The sequence below is a fragment of the Copadichromis virginalis genome, linkage group LG6 (assembly GCF_057382275.1).
Source record: "Copadichromis virginalis isolate Kocher_CV1m ecotype Utaka linkage group LG6, C_Virginalis_male_GT1.1, whole genome shotgun sequence".
Lineage (NCBI taxonomy): Eukaryota > Metazoa > Chordata > Actinopteri > Cichliformes > Cichlidae > Copadichromis > Copadichromis virginalis.
The window spans coordinates 23814262-23835155 of record NC_140623.1 but is presented as its reverse complement, the minus strand read 5'-3'; the positions used below and the strand labels follow the sequence as shown (position 1 = coordinate 23835155).

The 20894-nt window shown below is 41.4% G+C and overlaps 1 protein-coding gene across 4 annotated transcripts in view; it reads left to right on the top strand.

Moving 5' to 3' along the window:
- The window catches only part of apbb2b (amyloid beta (A4) precursor protein-binding, family B, member 2b), a 57261-nt gene that overhangs the window by 31273 nt on the left and 5094 nt on the right, over nucleotides 1–20894 (top strand). For 2 of the 4 annotated variants that reach the window (XM_085459338.1, XM_085459339.1), the window contains exons 5-17: nucleotides 1687–1931; nucleotides 2922–3053; nucleotides 3572–3640; nucleotides 4460–4510; nucleotides 5503–5588; nucleotides 5890–5950; nucleotides 9711–9857; nucleotides 10293–10420; nucleotides 14034–14148; nucleotides 17471–17558; nucleotides 18919–19002; nucleotides 19100–19215; nucleotides 20167–20346. In XM_085459338.1, coding sequence (XP_085315464.1) covers nucleotides 1687–1931; nucleotides 2922–3053; nucleotides 3572–3640; nucleotides 4460–4510; nucleotides 5503–5588; nucleotides 5890–5950; nucleotides 9711–9857; nucleotides 10293–10420; nucleotides 14034–14148; nucleotides 17471–17558; nucleotides 18919–19002; nucleotides 19100–19215; nucleotides 20167–20346 — 1502 coding nt within the window. The remainder of the gene's footprint in view (nucleotides 1–1686; nucleotides 1932–2921; nucleotides 3054–3571; nucleotides 3641–4459; nucleotides 4511–5502; nucleotides 5589–5889; nucleotides 5951–9710; nucleotides 9858–10292; nucleotides 10421–14033; nucleotides 14149–17470; nucleotides 17559–18918; nucleotides 19003–19099; nucleotides 19216–20166; nucleotides 20347–20894) is intronic. The other 2 variants (XM_085459340.1, XM_085459341.1) reach the window with 2 other exon arrangements.

The following is a 20894-nucleotide window of genomic DNA, read 5'->3' as shown; positions in this document are numbered from 1 at the left end:
TTTGATGTTAAGGTTTTCTGTGTATTAGAGTTCTTTATTCTGTATTGTTGATAATCTGGCTTTCTGGTATTTCTAAAGGTTTATGGTTCTTTTTTTTCCTTATTGCTGATACGAGTTCCCTTTCGTGTTACTTCTTTGTTCCAGTTCAAGTCCTTAAGCTCTGTAGCCGTCAAGCTCTGTAGCCTTCTGTTTATGATGGTAATTCTGCTTTTTTTTTAGGTTCTCATGAAATTCTTGTTATCTGTGTCTTTAGTTCCTTCACTAGTTTGTTAATCCCTGTTTCTGTTCTCATTCTGTTTCTTCAGTCTTCTGTCCATATTTCTGGTGTTTCTATGTCATTTTCACATGTGTGAGTCTGCCATCTGTTAGTCCTTGTCTTACTTTGGTAGTCTTTTGTCTCTTGTCTCTAGTTTTACTTCCCCTGTCTCGTTATTCTTGATTTGTTGCTGCTGTATTTCCCACCTGTTTCCTTTTCTCTCATTACCATGTGTGTATTTATTGTCGTCCCCTATACTGTGTGCTCTCTCTTTTTTTTTTTGTGTGCTTCCTTATAGTCCTGGATTTGTATTCTTGGCTCCTGTTTAGGGGTTTTGGGTTTTTTTTGGGGTATTTAAGGAAGACTCAACCATTAAAGCTGTTTTGAGGTCATTTCTTGTCTCATGAGTCCTGCGTCTGGGTCCTAATCCTGCCTTCTCCACAGGGTTTCATGAGTATTTAATTCTATGCACTTTACTGTTACTGAGTATTGCCCCTCTTCTTTCCACTTCATTAGGCTGTATATCGAACAATGAACAGCTTTGTGTATGAAGTTTAACTACTATGTTGCTTTGATCATATTTAACCTATAGCTTTCCAATGTATAAAAATGTGAAGGGGAAAACGTCACCACTATGGGAGAGATGAGACACAATTTAATGGTGGGTGGAGAGGAAATGCTCGCAGGAAGTCCTATAGCTTTGGGAGCCTATAACAGCATAACTGAGAGATCGGGGTCACCTGAAAGTTTTGAGTTGAAAAGAGGATGTCTCTGAATTTAGACTGGTAGATGGTCCACAAGCCTGATAACGGAAGGCTCTGCCTCCCATTCTACTGTTAGAAGCTCCAAGATACCATAGGTAGGATAATTTGGTACTACAAGGAGTTTAAGGTTAAATTGAAGAACAACGGATCACACACCCATGGAAATCAAGCGGCACATTTCTCTAAAACAGGGTTCAGTGAAGAAGCTAACACAATTACCAGGGCCAGTGAAGAACAATTCCTCATTTGTGTCACGCTGAATAAACTGTAATATGTTTTAAGTACTGAGTGGGTCGCTCATTGAGAAAGTGTCTCAGCTGCTTTAGATGTAAGAGAAATCCTGATATCTGTGTTTGATATTTTTTTCTTTTTTTTTTTTTTTGCCCGTGTGATATCTTTCATTTAAAAAGTGTGTAGGGCTTTGTTTAACAAATGCTACAGAAGTGCTTTACAGGCGTTCTTGTGCACATGGAGATATGGTTGGTTAAAAGGGACAGGTGCAGCAGATGCCGGTAATCCAGCTCAGCTGTTGACGTAGCTCAATGTGGGTTCACTTTGAATTAACTGTATGGTGCAAAAACAGCCACAGAGACGGGAAGTTTTGGGGGAAACGGAGCAGGAGAATGATGGCCCTACATCCATCCATTCACAATTTTCTTCCACCAGATATTTGGAGCGAGCAGTCATTCCAGACAGACCCCGACCTGCCTCCAGGATGGAAAAAGATTACAGACATGGCTGGTATCTACTACTGGCACATTCCTACAGGCACCACTCAGTGGGAACGGCCCGCCACTCATCCACAACCCCCTGGACAGATGGAGTCCACGGCCCTGGGTGATCACTCAGCCTCAACACCACGTAAACCTTCCCTGGGCTCACTCAGCCCCTCACCCACTCCAGACCACGAGGTGAGGGACATGCATCAGACTTCACATTATGACCACTGTGGATGTTAATTTGACATGTACCACCTACCTAATCGTTACTGCAGACCATGTGCACACTCTCATGGAAACGGTCTTTCCTGATGGCTATGGCCTCTTTCAGCAAAAATGATTCAGGAATGGTTTGAGAAGCACAACAACGAGTCTAAAGTGTTGACCCCGCCTTCAAATTCCCCAGATTTCAATCTAATTTAGCATCTGTAGGATTTGCTTGAGAAATGAGTCCGATCCACAGATGCCCCACCTCACACAACTTACAGGACTTAAAGGATGTGTTGCTAACATCTTGGTGCCAGATACCACAGCACACCTTTCTTTTTGTAGTTGAGAATAGATTCTGACGAAGGCAATCAGCTCACAGCATACATGAAGAGATGAAGGGAAAGTAATGCAGTCAAACAATTTGATTTAAAAACAAAGTAATAAAGTCAAACTTTAATGCAGTGAAGGTAGTGTATCCATTACTGGCTACAATGCAATTTAGTTGATAATGAAACTCCTCGACTCTTAATAACAGCTAAGCATTAATAAAACTGGAAATGTCACAGCGGTTAAAATGAAAATGTTTATTTTGAGCTTTGGATTAGCATAAATCAACAAAAGCGCACACAGCACAGAATAATTATGAGGAAAACTGTAATAACACCTGTGTTGGAAGTGAATTAAGCACTCTGTGCTGCTGTTCTCAGAATAATATGTACATGACTTGTACTTAATGCTGCTGTGAGTTTTCATGAACAGGTATTTTTACAATTTGTATTTATGCAACTGACATGAGGACCAGTCGGTGCTGCCGACAGTAATTCTGTCAAGTGCAAATGACGAGCATTTCCCTAAACAAGATGGGAAAAAATGGATTTCTTGAATCCATTAATCATTGTTGACTCCAATAAATATGGATTAAACAGTGTGTCTTTATTTTTTTAATACCTCTGTGTTTCCATGCGCTTACAGTCATGCCAGGCCGAGATCTTCTTCAGGGGGTCGACTCGCTCGGGCAGCACCACCTCTGACAGCTCAGTGGAGCCTCTGTCCACTCACGAGCCCACACTCCCCACATGTGGATTTGTGAACAGCTGTTACTTTGTAAGCCACCGTCGTTTTTGTGTTACATTGTACTTCACAGGAGTCTGTGGTGTTCATCGCGGTTTGCAAGAGTTATTTTCACGCTTCCATGTGCCAGTTTTAAACGGCGCAGTGCATTTGTCTGGGTTTCAATATAGTTTTATTTAAATGTAGGCAGCTGGGCAAAGGGAGTGAGAGGGAGAGCACTGTTAACACTCCAGTCTGGTAGCCGAATACAAGAACACTGAGCCGATCAATCAGTCAATCATGTAGAATGATAGGTGGAAATGTAGAGAGGAAAGGAGATGGATAGAGAGCGGCCCCATGTAGATAAAATATCGATCCAGTGAGAATGGACTGATGTTGACAGATGGATGTGCCTCAATCTGATTCTGGCACATCCATCTGATGCGATCGACCTCCAGACTGCTCGAGTATCACCCAGCTGCACAAAAGCTAAAATGGCAGACGGACCAACATGGTGCAGCAGGATGTCACTAAACAGAGTCTCATCATTTCTCTCTCTGATGTCTCTTTAGCCGCGCTCCGCGTCTCTGCAGGGTGTGGATCAAGAGTGTCGCTCTCAGCGTCACGAAGATGAGGAAAAGGTAGGAGTCCCAATCTGCCCTCAGACTTGTAGCATCTTTTTTCACTTTTTTCTTAGTTCTGTAAATAATTCCTCTGCACCCGTACGTGTATATTACTGTATTTGACTCCTTGTATCATATATAGAGCAGTCAATAAGTGTTTGGACTCTGACACTGATTTAACCTTGTACTTCAGCATGCTTTCCCCCATAAAGACAACATTTGACAACCAGAGACTCACCCCTCAGTTCAGAAGAGAGCTCCTAGTAAGCTTTCAAGGGGCAAAGACTGGGAACAAGTGTAATGGTCATTGGACATCAGCTGCAGTCACTATAACATCTAGTATTATAGCTTTTAGTAGTGTGACTTTTATAATGATTTTCTAGTTATATTGATGTCTTTTTCTACTTTTTGTCATCTCTTTGCACACTTTCAGTGTAATTACTGTATCTTTGTGCTGTAGTAAAGCTTGAAAACAACAGAAATGGTGTCACGGTCTAAACACTTGCTGATGGGTCCTGTATGTTTGTGTCGCTTACATTCTACTAATCAAGAATCGACAGATTCTCAGTAGCGAGGTGAATGTTCAATGGGAGCAAAACAAATCGGGGAAAACCCGGAAAGTCCCGTTGGACTCTTCTTGGCCCGTTTACTTTTATTTAGGAAACGTTTTGCTGCTTTGCTCGTTATTGCAACACCGTCTGAGTGTAGAGTAAGCTGGTTAGCTAACAACATTGTTCTGTCTTTATCCCCTTGCCCCCCTCTCCACCCAACCTTTGACTCTCAATCCTTGACCCGCCACTGTGTGTGTGTGTGTTTGTGTCTTAACGCCAAATATAGAAACAGGTGTGGAGTGAATTTGGCGGAAAAATTGATAGTGAAATGTGGAAGGCAAGTATAATGCACTCGGTGTCAGTGAGTCTTGTTCTTGGTCTAACCTCACCAGCTATTTGAGTGTGTGCATTTATACATCCTGTGCTAAAGTTCACTGCCTGGGCAAAAAGCATGCGTGGCTGATGCTTTAACATAAAAATATCTGCACAAACCGCAGCCTCTGATCATGCCTGATGTGTAAGAACATGTCTGTTTACTCCACTCCAGCGACACATTAGGTTGTTTCTTTCTTTACATACGCCAGTAATTTCATCTTTCTGTTCTGGTGGCACAGATCTGACTGCGTAGTCACACACACCAGTGTGTGTACATACCACATAAACCTTTTTCTTTCTGAATGCAGCATGCCCCATTACACATAACACACCAATGCCATTTATCCATCCGGCAGCAGCATTCGCTCCACACTTGGATGCATGCTGGCATTCACGCTGAAGGGTCAGAATTTACATCTATTTCGTGTCTTGTAGCGCCTCTACCACAGGAGCTTGTACCCCATGAATTTTATGACGGGTACACATAGGTGTTTCAGTTTATAGCGGTAATATTTTTGGACATTGCCACATATCTCGCTGGAGCAAAATGACCAGCAAGCCTGTGAAAATGATCTTTTTTTTAGGAGGACTGAGGAAGAAATACAACCACACGAGAAGATAGAGTAATATTTTTTTTTTTTTTTTTTTTTTTTAAAACAGTAGGAATCCATAAGGAACATCCATATTAACATTAAAAGGATAATGCCAGCTCATCTTCTTGTTGTTAAATCTGGATGTCTTCATCAGGATCTTATCTGGCTGCACTTACTCCTGTTGGATCATTCAGTTTTGTTTTGTTTTTTTAATTCAGGAGAGTGTTTCAGTGACAGAAGACACAATCGGTTTATATTCTCATACAGTATTCCAGGTTGCATGTGTAAAAGATGCTCTAGGGTGGAACCCCTGCTGGATACAGAGGCTTATTTTGCTATGATTTTCACATATGTGCATCAGGACCTGCAGGCAGCCACAGTGAACCCGGACCCCAGTCTGAAAGAGTTTGAGGGTGCTACGCTTCGCTACGCGTCACTCAAGCTAAGGTAAAATACAGAAGACACACAAATCCATCCAGCTTCTGTGCATGAATCTCTGAAAGCCTCCAGAGCTGCAGTTATTAAACAGATTGTCCTGTATTTTAATCTCTTCTTTGTTTCTTGGAGATTGTATTTAATTAAAGTGTAACAGGTTCAGCCAAAGCAGCCAGTTAGATCCTCTCTTCAGGAAAAGGGTCCATGTTCTGCTAGTGTATCGCCTGCTTGTAGCTTCTGTAAATTCACACATCAGACAGAAACCTTGCTAACAAAGCAGCTAATAGTTCTCTTATGTTTAAACTATTTTCAGGAGCCGTCCAGCAGCAGAAGAAGAAGAATCCAGCAGTATTAACAGTGACCCCGAGGCAAAGGTAAAACCCTTTTTCTAAACTTTATATACATGAAGGTCAGCATTACGCACTGGCCTTCGAATGTCTTTATAATGTGTGGTCTTAGACACAGGACAGGCTGAATCAGGTGAGGTTGTTATGTAGCTGTTGCCTCTATATTTAAAAAAAAAATAAAAAATGGTATGAAGTAGGTTAAAAGATCATTTTAGAATTTAAGTGCCAAACATGCTACTTTTTTTATAAAAGTACTTCAATTTTTTCAGTGTCTAAAGTTCCTTTAAATGGTTAAAGTTACACTCGGCTTTCCAGCACTCATGATCTGCTGCTGTTGTTGAAAGAAGAGAAAGCTTGCCCCCCAGTGGTGGAAGAGGAAAATACAAGTGTGCAGTGGTGGACCCTCTACACTAGCATCCCCAGGCTTCTACCTTTCTACCTATAAAACCCGGAGAGCAGTCAAATGGTGGAAGTGGAAGCTAAATTGGCTAGTCATTCATATGTATATTAGGTCGTTACCTAGGAATTCTGGAGGGAGGGGAGTGGGGGTGAGTGATTGAGGGGGTGGGGGAGTGGAGTGTTTCAGTTTGCCATCTTAGGGAGAAATCAACACATGTCCTTTGTATGTCCTTTGTTGCTGACATTTATTGATGAAAACAGTACAAAAAACCAACCATTTGTACACATATTTACAAATAATGATAAAAAGTGAGTGAGTACATTTCAACATTTTCAGCAATCACTCACAATCCTGGCACTGCCACGGTATCTGTCGTCTGCATTTACCACATGTGTACCTGTAGCAGTGAACACATCGCACAGTGGCCTGATTTTTTTTGCATCTGTGTTTGACCTGACACGTGGCCCTTTTTCCAGGGCTCGGTGTAGAGTGGCATACCTGAGTGGTGAATTCATTGCGATCTGTCTGTCTAGTGGATTGAGGAATTTCCCTGCGAATCTTGTTGACTGTGCCGAGGATGGTGGTTTTCCGTCCAAGAAGTTTTTGCGCAAGTGAAAGCGATGTGAAGAAATTGTCCGTGGTAACATTTCTGCCCTTGTCTAGGAATGGTTCCATCAGCCTCATTACTACATTTTCAGAAAGTCTCTCCCCAGTGGGACGATTGGGGTCCTTGCCAAGATATGGGAAGACATTGCAAATGTACTTGGATTTTAGGTCGCAAGCCACCCAAAACTTGATCCCAAACTTGTCAGGTTTACTTGCAATATACTGCAGGAAACAGTATATTGCAAGGGGAAAAGCTGTTCATCAATGGTGATATGTAGACCAGGGTTGTAGCACGTGATGCAGTTGGTGACAAATGATCCCCACACACTGGAAATTGCAGCAAACTTGTCAGTCTTTGCTCGATCACAGCGGGTGGACTTGTCATCAAAGCGTAGGTGTTGCATGATGTTTTGGAAGCGGTTTCGTGCCATAATTCCAATTATCTGTGGGTTTCCCAGGGGTCTAAGTGTTATTAAGCATCCAAACCAGAAATTCAAATGAGACATTTAAGCCTTTAAGGAGTCTCAGGCTCAGTAAAACTTACTACTGTGGAGGGTGGCATTCATTTGCAAAAGGTCACCTTGGGCCATAAGTTAAATTTTAAATTGCAGTGTTACTCACACCCACTGCATTCTGTCATAAGCTGCAGCAAATTCCAGTGAGACTAAAATAAATGAACACAATCCACAACAACCACAAAATGTACGGACAACAAAGCACAAAAACTTGTACACATTCATTACATTTATGCATGTACCTATGCATGTTGGTATTTGCACACTATCATATATATATACTGTATAAGTTTTTTTTTGTTTTTTTTTTGTTTTTTTCATTTCCCACCCAGTTTCGTGAGGTATTTATAAGACATATGACAGTTTTTACATATCATCCCTTATTTTGATAGATTGAGAGAAGAAAATTTCATTTAATTTTATGAGCACTTTTCTTGCAGGTGATTGGTTGTTTAATAATTTGCCATGAATTAAACACACTGATACATGCCCAAGATACATTGCCTTATGTACATTTATGGAGTTATTTATCATTGAACTTTTGATATAGTCCCTTCTTAAGGTCATGTGTGAAGTGATGTGTTGTAATGTAATATTGAACCTACAAATATCAATATAAATTGGATATATCAAAAGATTTGCTAAATTAGATTTTACAGTAGTGAAATGAAAATGATACGATACTTTTACAAAGTGTTACATGTGCATAAATACAACAAATGGGTCATTTTAGCTTTGCTAGGCATCTTGGTGACATCATGAAACCGGTCATAGATGAGAACCGTCAGCAGACTAAGATGTAGGAGGATTTCAATTTTGTTTTAGTTCCCAACTTTTTTCCTCATTTGGTCTTTTTTTTGTACCCACTGTTGCTTCTGATTCCCCTGATGGTGGTGGTATTATTACTATTATTATTAATAGTAGTAGTAATATTATTATTAATTGTTAAAGTTCTGAAAAAGGTTCGAGATGTGTTTGGCTCATCAGAGTTAAAACTCAGTGGGTTGGTTGGTGTCCCAGCCTTCAGTCCTTAGGCAGCAGTGACACTGTGATGAAGACCAGACACAAACACATGCCTGCAGCTCAGGCTTTTGATATGGCAACACGCTCGCACACTCACATGTTACAGAGAAGCAAATCAGCCATTGCTCTTTTAAGATTGGAGTGATCATTTTTCTGCCTACAAAAGAAGAAGTTAATTACGTATTAGATCTCACTCTAAAGCAGTTTCAGCCTAGCATGAGTGGAAACATGACTGCATTAGAACAAACTTGCCACGAGTCAGTTTAACTGTGACGGTCTCCGTCTCCCTCCCTGACCTATATAGAGTGCAGAGTGCTTTCTGAACGGACTGCAGAAATCAAATGAATACTTTATGAGAGCAGAGGGACTGGTCTCACTCCTCTCTTTGTCTTTAACTTTCTTCTGTTTTCTTCATCTTTTCTGTTGTTTGTTTGTTTGGTTTCATCTTTAAGAGGTTACAAGTTTCCAATCTCATGTGTCGTTTTAAACAAAGTGACGCTACCGTTAAAGGTAACAGGGACATATGACCTTTAAACTTGCTGTCTGTGTACAAAAAAGTTACTTTACTTTTTTGCTATTAAATTAATGCTCTTCACTTAATAGCTTTTAGTCTCAGTTGTTCTTCAGAGTGCTTTTTTCCCTCTTTTCTCTGATTCAAAATCAACTGGTAAGACAGAGTAGCAGCAGATTGCATCAACATGTGGACAGGCAGAAGACTGACCCTGAGACTAACCCTGCATGGCTCACTCTTCCACACAAGCCACAACTGCTAAAGGCAAGCGCAGCGTATTTACCAACAGAGCCTGCTCTTGAGAATGATCCATACACCTGAACCATTCATTGTCCATTACAGCAAGCTTAGAGGAGCTTAGAAAATATATTAAAGTGATGCAAGATGTAGAACAAACTGTGTCCTGTACAAATACAGGACATTCAGCACTAGTGTTGAGAGGAGGTAAGAAAAAAAAAAGTAACAGCAAACCAGCTGCTGGTAGCTCTAAAACTTTGTAAACCTTATGCCCCATAGTGACAAAACGGCATTAATAAGGAATGACATTGCTGGAAGGAGAATATACCCAACACGTGTGAGCGTCACGGTTCGGAGCTGCCAAGGGATCCGTGATTCCTAAAAGAAATTTCAACTTTTTAGTCCTTCAAATCTTGGATGCTCTTCCACTTCCTTGTTTTCTTTGTATTTGTTGTGTATGATGGTGTGATCATCTGTTGTGTGCATTTCTTTCAGTGTTTCGCCGTGCGCTCTCTGGGTTGGGTGGAGATGGCCGAGGAGGACTTGGCTCCTGGAAAGAGCAGCGTCGCTGTTAACAACTGCATCCGACAGCTGTCCTACTGCAAGAACGACATCCGGGACACCGTTGGCATCTGGGGAGAGGTGATGAAGACTCTCCTGTTTAAAAGCGTAAAAGAAAGAAAGGCGCAGCATCAGTTAGCGTGGATAAATGCCTCCTGAAATATGGGGAAGTAGAGCAGTGCTATCAATTCTCTGCGGTGCGCTTTTATTTAATATGAAGCGACAGAATGGACAGAGAGGGCTCGATCCCTCTTTTAATAACCTTTCATCTCCCAGCACCCTCTTTCTAGGGTTTTATAATTTCTTTAGAGACCTTCAAAGCTAGAGAGCTCACAGGGACACACATGTACACATGGATAAATAAATATATGCAACAGTTGTACTGAAAGCCGCTGGCATTTAAAGGACTGTTGTTTAGTTTTTTTTATATTTTTGCTGTGACTCTCGCTGCAGGAAATAAGGATTGCATATTTTTATGATGAGCTCTGAAGGATTTGTGTGTGTTTGTGTGCCCAGGGGAAGGACATGTACCTCATGCTGGAGAATAATATGTTGAACCTAGTCGACCCCATGGACCGCAGCGTGCTTCATTCTCAGCCAATCGCGAGCATCCGAGTTTGGGGCGTTGGCCGGGACAATGGCAGGTTAGTGGGTTTTTTGTTTGTTTTTATTTTTCCCTTAAATTTGACTTTCTTTTTCTCGTCTCCGTGAATAATTTACAGTGTGTATAAAAGCACGTCTCACACTGTGCTCAAAATCAATTCCCTGGATTGTAAATGTTCAGAGAGATTTCTGTATATTTAGCGGTAATCTGGGTCCTGACTCATTGATGTCAGCATCCTTTTGTTGTTTAGCGTTTCAACGCTTCGGCTTATAAGTCGATGGCGAATTTAAAACACTCGCTCAGTGAAAGGTCATGGGAACAAATGAGGGCAAGCAGACAGGTGGCAGAGTTAACGTGGAGAAGAGGGGGAGTTGGTGATTGATGAAGGGGAGCTAATGTCAGATTAATTCATCACTACAAAGTCGAGGATGACACAGAGAGTGGCCTTTATTCTCTTTCACCACAAATCCCCACCTGACTGTCTGTCCCTCGCTTTCACCGCAGCTTGGCTGGGCTTCACTGACATCATGCTGTCACTGTACCCGGCAGCTTCTTGGTTTGAGCTTCCCGAAGTAAGAATGAGATAAATATTAAAAGAAAAGGAGCCTTTTTCTGGGCATATGAAGGTTAAAATTAAGCCATGGGCAACCAGCAGAGGACGCTGTGCACTGCTGCAGCATGCACACTGCAGAATGTAGGTTATGAGGCACAGCCGGGTGACTGGGGACTGAAACAGTTGGTGCTTACTGTATAATAAGAGCTGGCACACACGTGCGCGCGATGACGAGTGTACTCAGGAGACGGGATGAGGCTAAAAGCTTTTTGGAATATGCAGAACCTCACAATCCTGTTGCCTTGAGGGTGCGTCTCTCTTCTTTCATTCACAACCACGCAGTCGTAATCGCGCAGGTGTCGATGTTATTCCGTATAATGAAGCTGAAAATCCCTCCACCACATGGACCACAAGCAATTTTTCCCCCTCTCCAAATACTTTATTGGGATCTGTCACATATGGCTGGATAGTCTGAACAGTGGGCTGCAGCAAAGGGAGGAGGAGAAGAGGAGGTGGTCAGAGGGAGGGGGATCTGGCAGGAGAGAGGGAGAGGGGAATGAGGCTGCCAGAGGGGGAGGCATGGTTAGTGCTCACAGGGTGTGGAGCAGACAGGTTGAGGAGAGCGCGCGTGCATTGCAGTTCGGTATCACCAGAAATTGATGGTGTGAGTCTGTAAATACGCCTGCCGGTCACAGGATTACCTGCCAGGATAGGACGACAGACCCTGTAAGTACATTTAAACACCTCATCCTCACTTTTGGAAGCATCACTCCTGCTCTTATGTTTAAAGTACAAAGAAAAGGAGGAGAAACCACAGATGAGAGGCCTTTTGGAGGGTGTTTTTTTTCTTTTTTCTTTTTTGTGAGATGTGTGTAATTGGAGGTGCTTATCACTACAGTTTGTTTTTTTGTTTTTTTTTTTAAGGAAAAATACTTGTTTACTCTCACGCTCTTTCAAAAGAGCCCTTCTGACATGTAATGGAGGTGATTACAGGTGAGGCTCGTCTTGTTAAGGGTCTGTTTAGGTGCAGAAGTTTAATTAAGAAGCTTTTATTTCGTGTTAAAATGGATTTTTAAAAAACAGCGAGAAGCTCCAAACAGTGTAATTCGTGTTTGATTAAAAATGCAAGATAAGAATTTTTTCAGTGTGTCAGCAAAAATGAACTCCAGTTTAGATTTTAAATTAACGACTACATGCTGGTGTAAGTTTATGCAAGTTGTTTTTTGTTGTTGTTGTTTTTTAGCCCAGTTTTTCTTTTGTTTGTACGAGTCACGGTCTGTGAGCATGTGGATTGTATTGAAACCTGCACAGAGCTGGGATTTTCCCCTCTCTCTGCCTCTCTCTGTGTCACACACCCCTGTGAAGTGGTTGTGTCAGCACTGGAACCGTAGCCCCCAGAGCCCTCTCTTCATGTGCTGCGAAACTCATTATCACCACCGATTACACATCCTCACAGCAACCTTGACATTTTCAGGGGCGTTGGCATGATGATAAGATTATATTAGAAATGAGACATCATTCCCACTCTCTCTCCCGCCCCCTCTCTCTCCAATCCTCCTTTGACTTTTATGTTCTTCTCATCTCGGGGTCTTTTATTCTGCTCTCGTCTTTAGGCTTTTATCTTTATCTTGTACATTGTTACAATTCACTTCCAATTTTCTCTCCTTCCTTTTTCGAGTCACCCACTCTCTTGCTCTAGGTTTTTGTTTTTTTTTAATTTTTTAATTAATTTTTGTATGTGGCTTAAAAAAAGCTTCTTTCGTTATGTCTTTTAAGGATATGCAAGCCTTCAGCAGGCTAACTGTTCACAACCTGACTTCTCCGTCACCCCGAGTCCCTCTCTTCATCCATTTTCTCTCTTTTCCTTTATATTCCATATATAATTTTAGCTCAGAGTAACTCTGCATTTAAGATCACCTGCAGTGCTGCTGAGATCTGTGTGCATATATACGTGCATTTTACCGTACCGCCACTAAAACTCTGTTAGAGAAGGAGACGGCAGGAGAAGTGAATATGTCACTCAAGGTTAATTTTCTATGTGAAAGTGCATCTCTTTGCAACCTTTTGTCACCCGGCAATAACGCTCACTGGTGCGATGGATTTTTTTTCTCTCCCCCTTTTTTTTTCCCTCCCACTAACCTGTCTTCCTTTCCTTCTTTGCTTCCTTGGATACAGAGAGAGGTAAACGCATTCCTTCCTTTTCAGTCTGCAATGCTCCTCCTGTAGAGTACCTCTACATCATTTTATTGTTTAATTTCCTCTCTCCGTCTCATTTTCTTTCATCTTGAAAGTGGCTCTTGATGTACTCTGTACCACTGCGTGCATGCATTCAGACATGGAGGAAATGAAGGTCACATCCCCTGTCCTTGTCTGTCTACAAGTATTTTTTTTTTTTTAACTTTGTTACACACACACACACACACACACACACACACACACACACACACACACACACACACACACACACACACACACACACGTACGTAAATAGGAATGTCTCGTGGAGAACGTCCCTGAGAATCTGCGTCCAGGAATCCTGTTAGCCCTCAGGCCTTGTTTGACTATTACATCTCATATTGAAACACAGCCTGAAGGGAGTTATTTACATTGGCTTATGTCTTTGTGTGTGTCTGTGTGTGTGTGATGCTCTGGTTTAATTTGCTGCAGCTACATTTCTTTTTAAAGTATCCTGTGTCTTCATCCCTCTCTCCATCCCATCTCTTTCCCTCCTCCTTTTTATTCTCCGTTCCTTCTGTTCAGCTGAGTTAAATTGTTTTCGGCTCCAGTGGGCCCAGGGGAAAGTTCTTTCCTGCTGTTACTCTATTCAACTCCCTCTTGCATCACGCTGCTCTATTGATCTTTGGGGTCCATTGTCGTCTCTGCGTGTGTGTGCATGTGTCCGTCCTATATTCATCCCGCTACAAAAGGTCACTTCATCTCTCATCTGTCTCAAAGACCTGTCAGTCTCAAAAGTAGACACACACATTTTTGTTTTAAAATTTCTCCAAGTAGCACCAAACTCGTCCAGCAAACCGCATCTCCATTTGTGACTGTGTGTTTGTTTTTTTTGTAAAGCAACTCTGTGTTTTCCTCTTCTCAGGGATTTTGCATATGTGGCGAGGGATAAAAACACCAGGATCCTGAAATGTCATGTGTTCCGCTGTGACACACCAGCCAAAGCCATCGCCACCAGCCTGCACGAGATCTGCTCCCGGGTGAGTTGTTCAGGCCGGAGGAGGTTCCAGACACAGGAGGCTAACTTTGGGATTTTGGCAGACGGATGTGATGAAGCTAGCCAAGTAGTTGGACAAATGTTTTCCCTCCCACTCAACATAAAGGCTCACAGAGAAGAAAATGTAGTGTTGATGGATTTTAATTTTTTTTATTATGTTTTTAAAAGCACAAAATTATTCAGCACGCAAGCTCATCTTAAAACCCATAAAGCAAAAAAATTTATCTGTAGTCATGGTGCTGAAGAAATGCTGCAGTGCTTTATCTTATTTAACATCCATCACACAGTCAAAGCACACTCCCAAACACAGTTACCAGCAAGCTTTCTCTGCTGTGTTTGATGAATACAGGTGAATTCAAACAGGGCTGAAAGGGCAGTATTCAGACTGCGTGTTTGTTGTCTGCTTTGAACGTTTAGTTAATGGACTGTCCTCATTAAAAGGCGAACTTTATATTCAGCGTCTGAAAAGACCTTCGAATGATTTCTTCATTTATATGCAGTCGAGATGAAAATATTTTATTTTTCAGAAGGTTTAACTAATGCTCGCCTCTGAAGTGTTTTTAGCTGAAAATGTAGAGGAGCCATTCCTCCCCCTCCATATTCATCACACCCGATCTAACAACATCTAACAACAACATTTTATTTTCCCCCTAGTCGGTCTGTTTTATAGAAAACTGATAAGAAAAGAAGAATTGGTTGCTAATAAAGATTTATTTTGATTGAAGTCTTTAATCCAGGGTTCGTACGGGTGCTTGAAATCCTTGAATACGCTTGAATTGTAATATTGTCCTTTCAAGGTTTGAAAAGTGCTTGAATGTCAGATGTGGTGCTTGAAACTGTAGTAACTCTAAGTTACTGTGACTCAAACATAGAAAAATTGGGTCTTTAATTTTCCTCACCTAATTTATTTAAAAGTATTTTATAGCATATAACACCTTTAAAAAAAAAAATTTTCAGTTCACATTTAATTCCAGAAAATCAAAAATCAAAAGATGGATCATACCTTACCTTTCATGGTGAGGTAACTGCTCTTTTAACTGTTTGGTGTCTTTGCTTTGTTTGGTGGTTGCAGAAATGGTTTACATGAGCTTTTAGCTGAGATTGAGAGGTTCCTGTGGACACTACTGATGTCAGCACTTATATTTCTGACCTCTTCTTATAAACGATTGAACGCTTTTGTCCCCATTTTTGGGCATGACATTCTCACAATAAATCAGATGAGATACTGCAAATAATAATTTCTGCATTTGTGCGATTGAATGAATTGCAAATGTGTATGCAATGACACCGTTTTAAAGATTTGGCCTAAATAATTTTGGAGTGATTGAGCCCAAACATGATGACCTAACTAGTGACACAGTGTCCTCTGTGAGTCTCACACACACACACGCATGACTTTGCCGGTTTCAGCTGAAACAGTTTCAGTGTTTCAAACCTTGTTCCAGAGTTTTTAGTTCACCATTTAGAAGAAAATAAAAGACAGATCTGAATGTTTGAAAATGTTTTGGAAAAATTCTGTCAAGATTAGATGAAAAATACTCGAAGGATTAATGCAATTGGTTTATTATTTTGTTACACAAGTTTAAAAAAAGTTAAACAAGCAAGTCAATAAAGAAAAAGTTAAACAAGTAAATAAAGAAACAAGCTAAAACGAGGTAAGAACGAAAAGTTAACAAGTAAATCAGGAAACAAGGTAGAGGAGAGAAAACCCCAACAATCCCCTCTGAGCACGCACTAGGTGACAGTGGGGAGGAAAAACTGCCTTTAAACGGGCAGAAACCTCCGGCAGCACCAGGCTCAGGAGGGGGCAGTCAACTGCCGGGACTGGTTGGGGGGGTGAACAGAGGTGGAGCAAGACGAGGCTGCATCAGGTGAGGAAGCAGTAGCGTCCTTCCTCCGGAACAAGCCGAAGCATTTTTTTTCTTCTTTTCCATGCACTTTTCCACGAGCGCTTTTTTTCTCCAGGATGAGGGTTCTCAACTCATCGATTGTTTCGGTGCTTTGCTTCTCAAGTTTGTTGCATCTTTGTTCCACCTGTTCTAATGTTGCTTGTTTTTCTTCAAGCTTGTCTTTGAGTTGTTTGGATGCTGCCTCGTGTATCAGCTTGTCCTTGTGCATGTCTGCATTTCTCTGTTGTACTTCTTTGTGCTTGTCTTCTAACTGCGTATTTCTACTCTGGATTTCTTGGAGCTGCAGGTCTTCATGTATTTTGTCTTGTTGCTTTTGTGCCTGCATTTCAGTGTTTTTACGCTTAAAGTTATTGAATTCCAACAACATTCCCTTAATGAGCTCTGAGTTGTTTCTCGCCATTTGATCGATCCTTTTCTGCATCTGTCAGCATCGTTTTTCCTTTTCTCCTTTTCCCCTTCCAGTTCACTTGTTTTGTCTTTCCGTTCAAAAAGGGTGAGCTTCTTGCTTGAAAATGAAATGACCAAAATAAATGCAGTATTTCTCTGCAATTACAATTGCTGTGTATTATTGTGACGTTTGGTGCAGTTTTCTTGTTTTGTGAGGTTGTTTTTTTTCAAGTGGAGATGAATATCTCTAACAACTTGATGTCTTTTTTGAGTTTCTGCACTATACGCATATAAGGCAACCATTTCCTTATTCAGTATTTTTGTGTGGTGCATTTTTCTGTTTTTACAAAAGGGGAACAAAGGACATTTAAGTCGACCTGAGATTATTTGTTTAAATTTTTACATGGTCTTACTGAGGTGATGCAAAGTGAAACATGCATTATTTTATTTTATTTTTTTATTATTTTTGGTAATGTGCTGGAAAAGCTTAAAAATGGACTTTGAAAGTGCTTAAAAAGTACCTGAAAAATGTGTAAGAACCCTGTTAATCCAGCATAAAAAAAAAAAACGACAACATACGTTTGATGTTTTTAAGTGGGGTTTGTGAAAGCAATGGGTGAAGCAGTTTACTTGCTTCGTGAGCGTCGTGTGTGTTGCTCGGGAGAAAAGGCTATCACTGTGTTGGAGAGAGGAGTGTGACCTGCTTAATTTGTGTGTGTCTGTGTGAGTGCACTTCTGTGCTCTTCAGGTGAAATGAGAAGACGGCATGACAGTATCAAGGGTGAAGCATTTCCAGGGTTTCGTGTTTATGCTTTCATCTCCCTCTCTCACCCATCCTCCTGCACTCTCACACGTTCTGTTGTTTTTCGGCTTTGTCTCTTCGCTCTCCTCCCCTGTGTCTCTGTCACGGCATATCACTTTGGCTTTTTTTTCTTTTACATGCCATTTCCTCATACTTCTGTATCTTCTTTTTGCTTCCCTCTCTAACCCTCCCTGCCTCTCCTCCAGATAATGACAGAGAGAAAGAATGCCAAAGCGATGGCAGGAGGCTCCCTCCATGACAGGATGCAGGCAGGACTCGATCTCCCTTTACAAGGTAGGCTTCATACATTACACAAAGCAACTCCTTGTCTGTCTGTGTGTGTAAGAGGGAGTAAATGTGACAACTGTCTTGCGTCAATAGACGCACGGGGAGTTATCATTTCTGTGGCACTGAAGATGCGTCCAAACTGGCCATTTGGGAGACTGAATGTGTCAGAAAATAGCTGGCTTTTTATCGTAATGTCCTTTTTAGTTAATGAGAATTTATAACAAGATGATTTAGGAGAGATTTATTATTGCAGCCTTGAATTTTGACAGGGGTTTAATGCGTTTTCTTTTTCATAAAATTTGCTGCCTCCTTCTCCATCATTCGACCAGTGCTGCTACTGCTCCTCATGCTTCACGCCTACCAACTTTCAATCAGTGCACTAGAGAGAAACCTGCACCAAGTGTGATAGTAACGATCAAAAACGCCACAGGTTGCCTAGCAGTTCTTTCCACTTGACAGATTTAGAGGTTTGTGGTCCAGTGCAGTTCATCATCTCACCTTTAGATTTACAAAAAAGGAGGAAGTTTAAAAAAAATTTTTTAAATGTCCGACAGATGGTAAAAATAGACTCTGTGCCTCTGTTTTTCAGTCAGTTTAATGAGAGATGTGACGACGAGCATCTGCTTCCTGTCATAACTCTGTTATTTCCTGTCACCTGTCAGTCTTTCTAAGAGAGACGACGTTAGCTGTGCTGAACTAATCACTGTGTGTACACACACACACACACACACACACACACACACACACACACACACACACACACACACACACACACACACACACACACACACACACACTCTCTGACTGGTCTGCTCATGTCAGCTTCTCAAATAGAACCGCTGTGATTACTGACAATAACTTTTACGATGTAAGAAAACATGTGTTTCTAGTCTACTGTGACATATTTCAACAGAAGTCTTGTTTAAAATATTTAACACTACATTTGGAGATTATTTATTTATGATGGCAGCAAACACTCAAAGATACCAGTTCAAATATTAAAGCGCGAGCACTCTTTAATTCCACAGTCGTTCACCGGTAACGATCGAAACATGTACTGTGAGAAAGAGGCGATTCGTGAGTTTCACATTGTTGCTGGTATGTAGCATAACAACATGCTCGCATGAGGCAAGTCCGACCATCATATGGACACATGCCGTACATCTGGATGAAGATTCATATGTAAAATGTATAATTTAGGCAATGTATATTTAAAATTTAAAAAATAGCCTTTTAAAATGATTTTTTTTTTTTTTTTTTTTAATTTTAATACACCCTCTATTGTAAAATCGTGGTGCAGTTCAGTGTACTTTATGTTATGTGTTCTTATGAGCACCAATTCAAATGTGTGTTGAATTCTCCTCAGCAGAGTTCCCCACACCAAAGACGGAGCTGGTTCAGAAGTTTCAGGTGCTCTATCTTGGGATGATGCCTGTGGCCAGACCGATAGGTTGGTGTGACACATACACACAGAGTGATGAAATGTTAATGTTGATTCTGAATGTTTATTTAATTCAAATGTTTTGTTTTATCACCTTCTACATCAGGCATGGATATACTGAATGGAGCTATAGACAGTCTGATCGGTTCTTCCAGCAGAGACGACTGGACTCCGGTGGCCCTCAATGTAGCCGACGCTACGGTCACCATCAGCAAAGACGAGGTCAGACAGGTCTGATGTTGTTGAGCTCTTATGATGCAGTCACACCAAACACCAAGCAAAGTTTTGCCTCGTTTTACTCGCGTGAAGTCGGTTGGAAACTCGCGAATATTCCCCCCTAATGTTTGATTTATAGTATCGTGTTTGCGTGCATATTTGATTATGTAGAGCATATGCAAACGGGGTGTGCAACCTACACATACACCATCCTCCACAAACCAACACAGATCAAAATGAGTGACGGTGTGTGTGTATGTGGACTGCTGATTGGTTGCTGGTCGGAACAGGAAAAGGCGTCTTTTGCATTCATGACTTACGTGAGAAACAGAAAAACCCCATAATGGTGGACACTTTTCACACTTGACTTCACTTTGCTTTTCTCCAGGATTGACTGAAGAACCAACAGCAGCATGAAGCTAAGCTGCCACCAAAGTCGAAATATTTTAACTCATGCAAACCTGGATTTGCCTCTGTCGGTGTTGGCCAAGGCTGATATACCGCGCCTCGTTGCACAAGCAGCAGTTTGTAATCACACTGTGTGAAACTTTGCTTTACATTTGGTTTCATTATTATTATTATTTGATCCTATAAAAGAGCCCCGACTGGTCTCCTGACCTCTGGAGACACATATAGAAGAGACTGCTCTCCAGGAAGGGCTCCAATGAGCACAACCTTTTCAGACCTCATCAGAAAGATTACTGTTTATTTCAATGTGTTACTCTAGAAAAATGCTGAAAAAACACAAACCTTGCATTCTGGAGCGAGAGAAAATAAGCCGCTGACCCGAGCGATGAATCGCAGCTCACACAGAAACTCCACTCCCGTGTGTGTGAAGAAGTCACGGCGTTCAGCTTGAACAGCCCAGCTGCTGTTTGTAGCTGTTTAAATAAATTACTGATGAGAGTGAGCTCTTTAATACCTAATGCCTAAAGAGTTCAGACTTTCTGTCCGCAGGATGAAGAGGATGTGCTGGTAGAGTGTCGTGTTCGCTTCCTGTCCTTCATGGGCGTTGGGCGTGACGTGCACACGTTTGCCTTCATCATGGACGCTGGCGGCCATCGTTTCGACTGTCACATCTTCTGGTGTGAGCCCAATGCTGGGAGCGTGTCTGAGGCCGTACAGGCAGCTTGTATGGTGAGTCACACAAGCTGAAATTCAGCTCTGTGGTCCGTACATGGATTAAGAGTTAGATGTAAAAGAACTTTAAATGGGTAAAAGAAGAGAAACTTTGAGCCGTTTGCATTTTTTTCTGTAGCTTAATTAAATCTCTGAACTCTTGATTGCACTTAACAAAGAGCTTGTTAAGTTATTTACCAGCTGATGTTAATGCTGCTGATGCAGAGGTTTTACAGACGGGAAGATCTTTAGAGCCTCCCTCTCTCTGAAGGTGGATGTCCTTGGCGGTAGTGTAGTTGGGGTTTGATTGTTCAGTCTTGACAGATGCTCTAACCAGTACGATTTGCTCAAGTTGCAGTGGGACCCCATGTCAAAGCGTTGCTGGTTTGAAACATGCATTTAGATCAGGATAAAGCAGTTAAATTGCAGTGGATGCCCTTGCAGGTTATCCGCTATAGATTTTCTGTTTAAATGGTAAATGCTTTAGATTGCACACAGCGGTGTTTCCTGCTCTGCTGAAAACTTCTCAAACAGGATGTACTGTATATGGATTTGAAGTAATAACA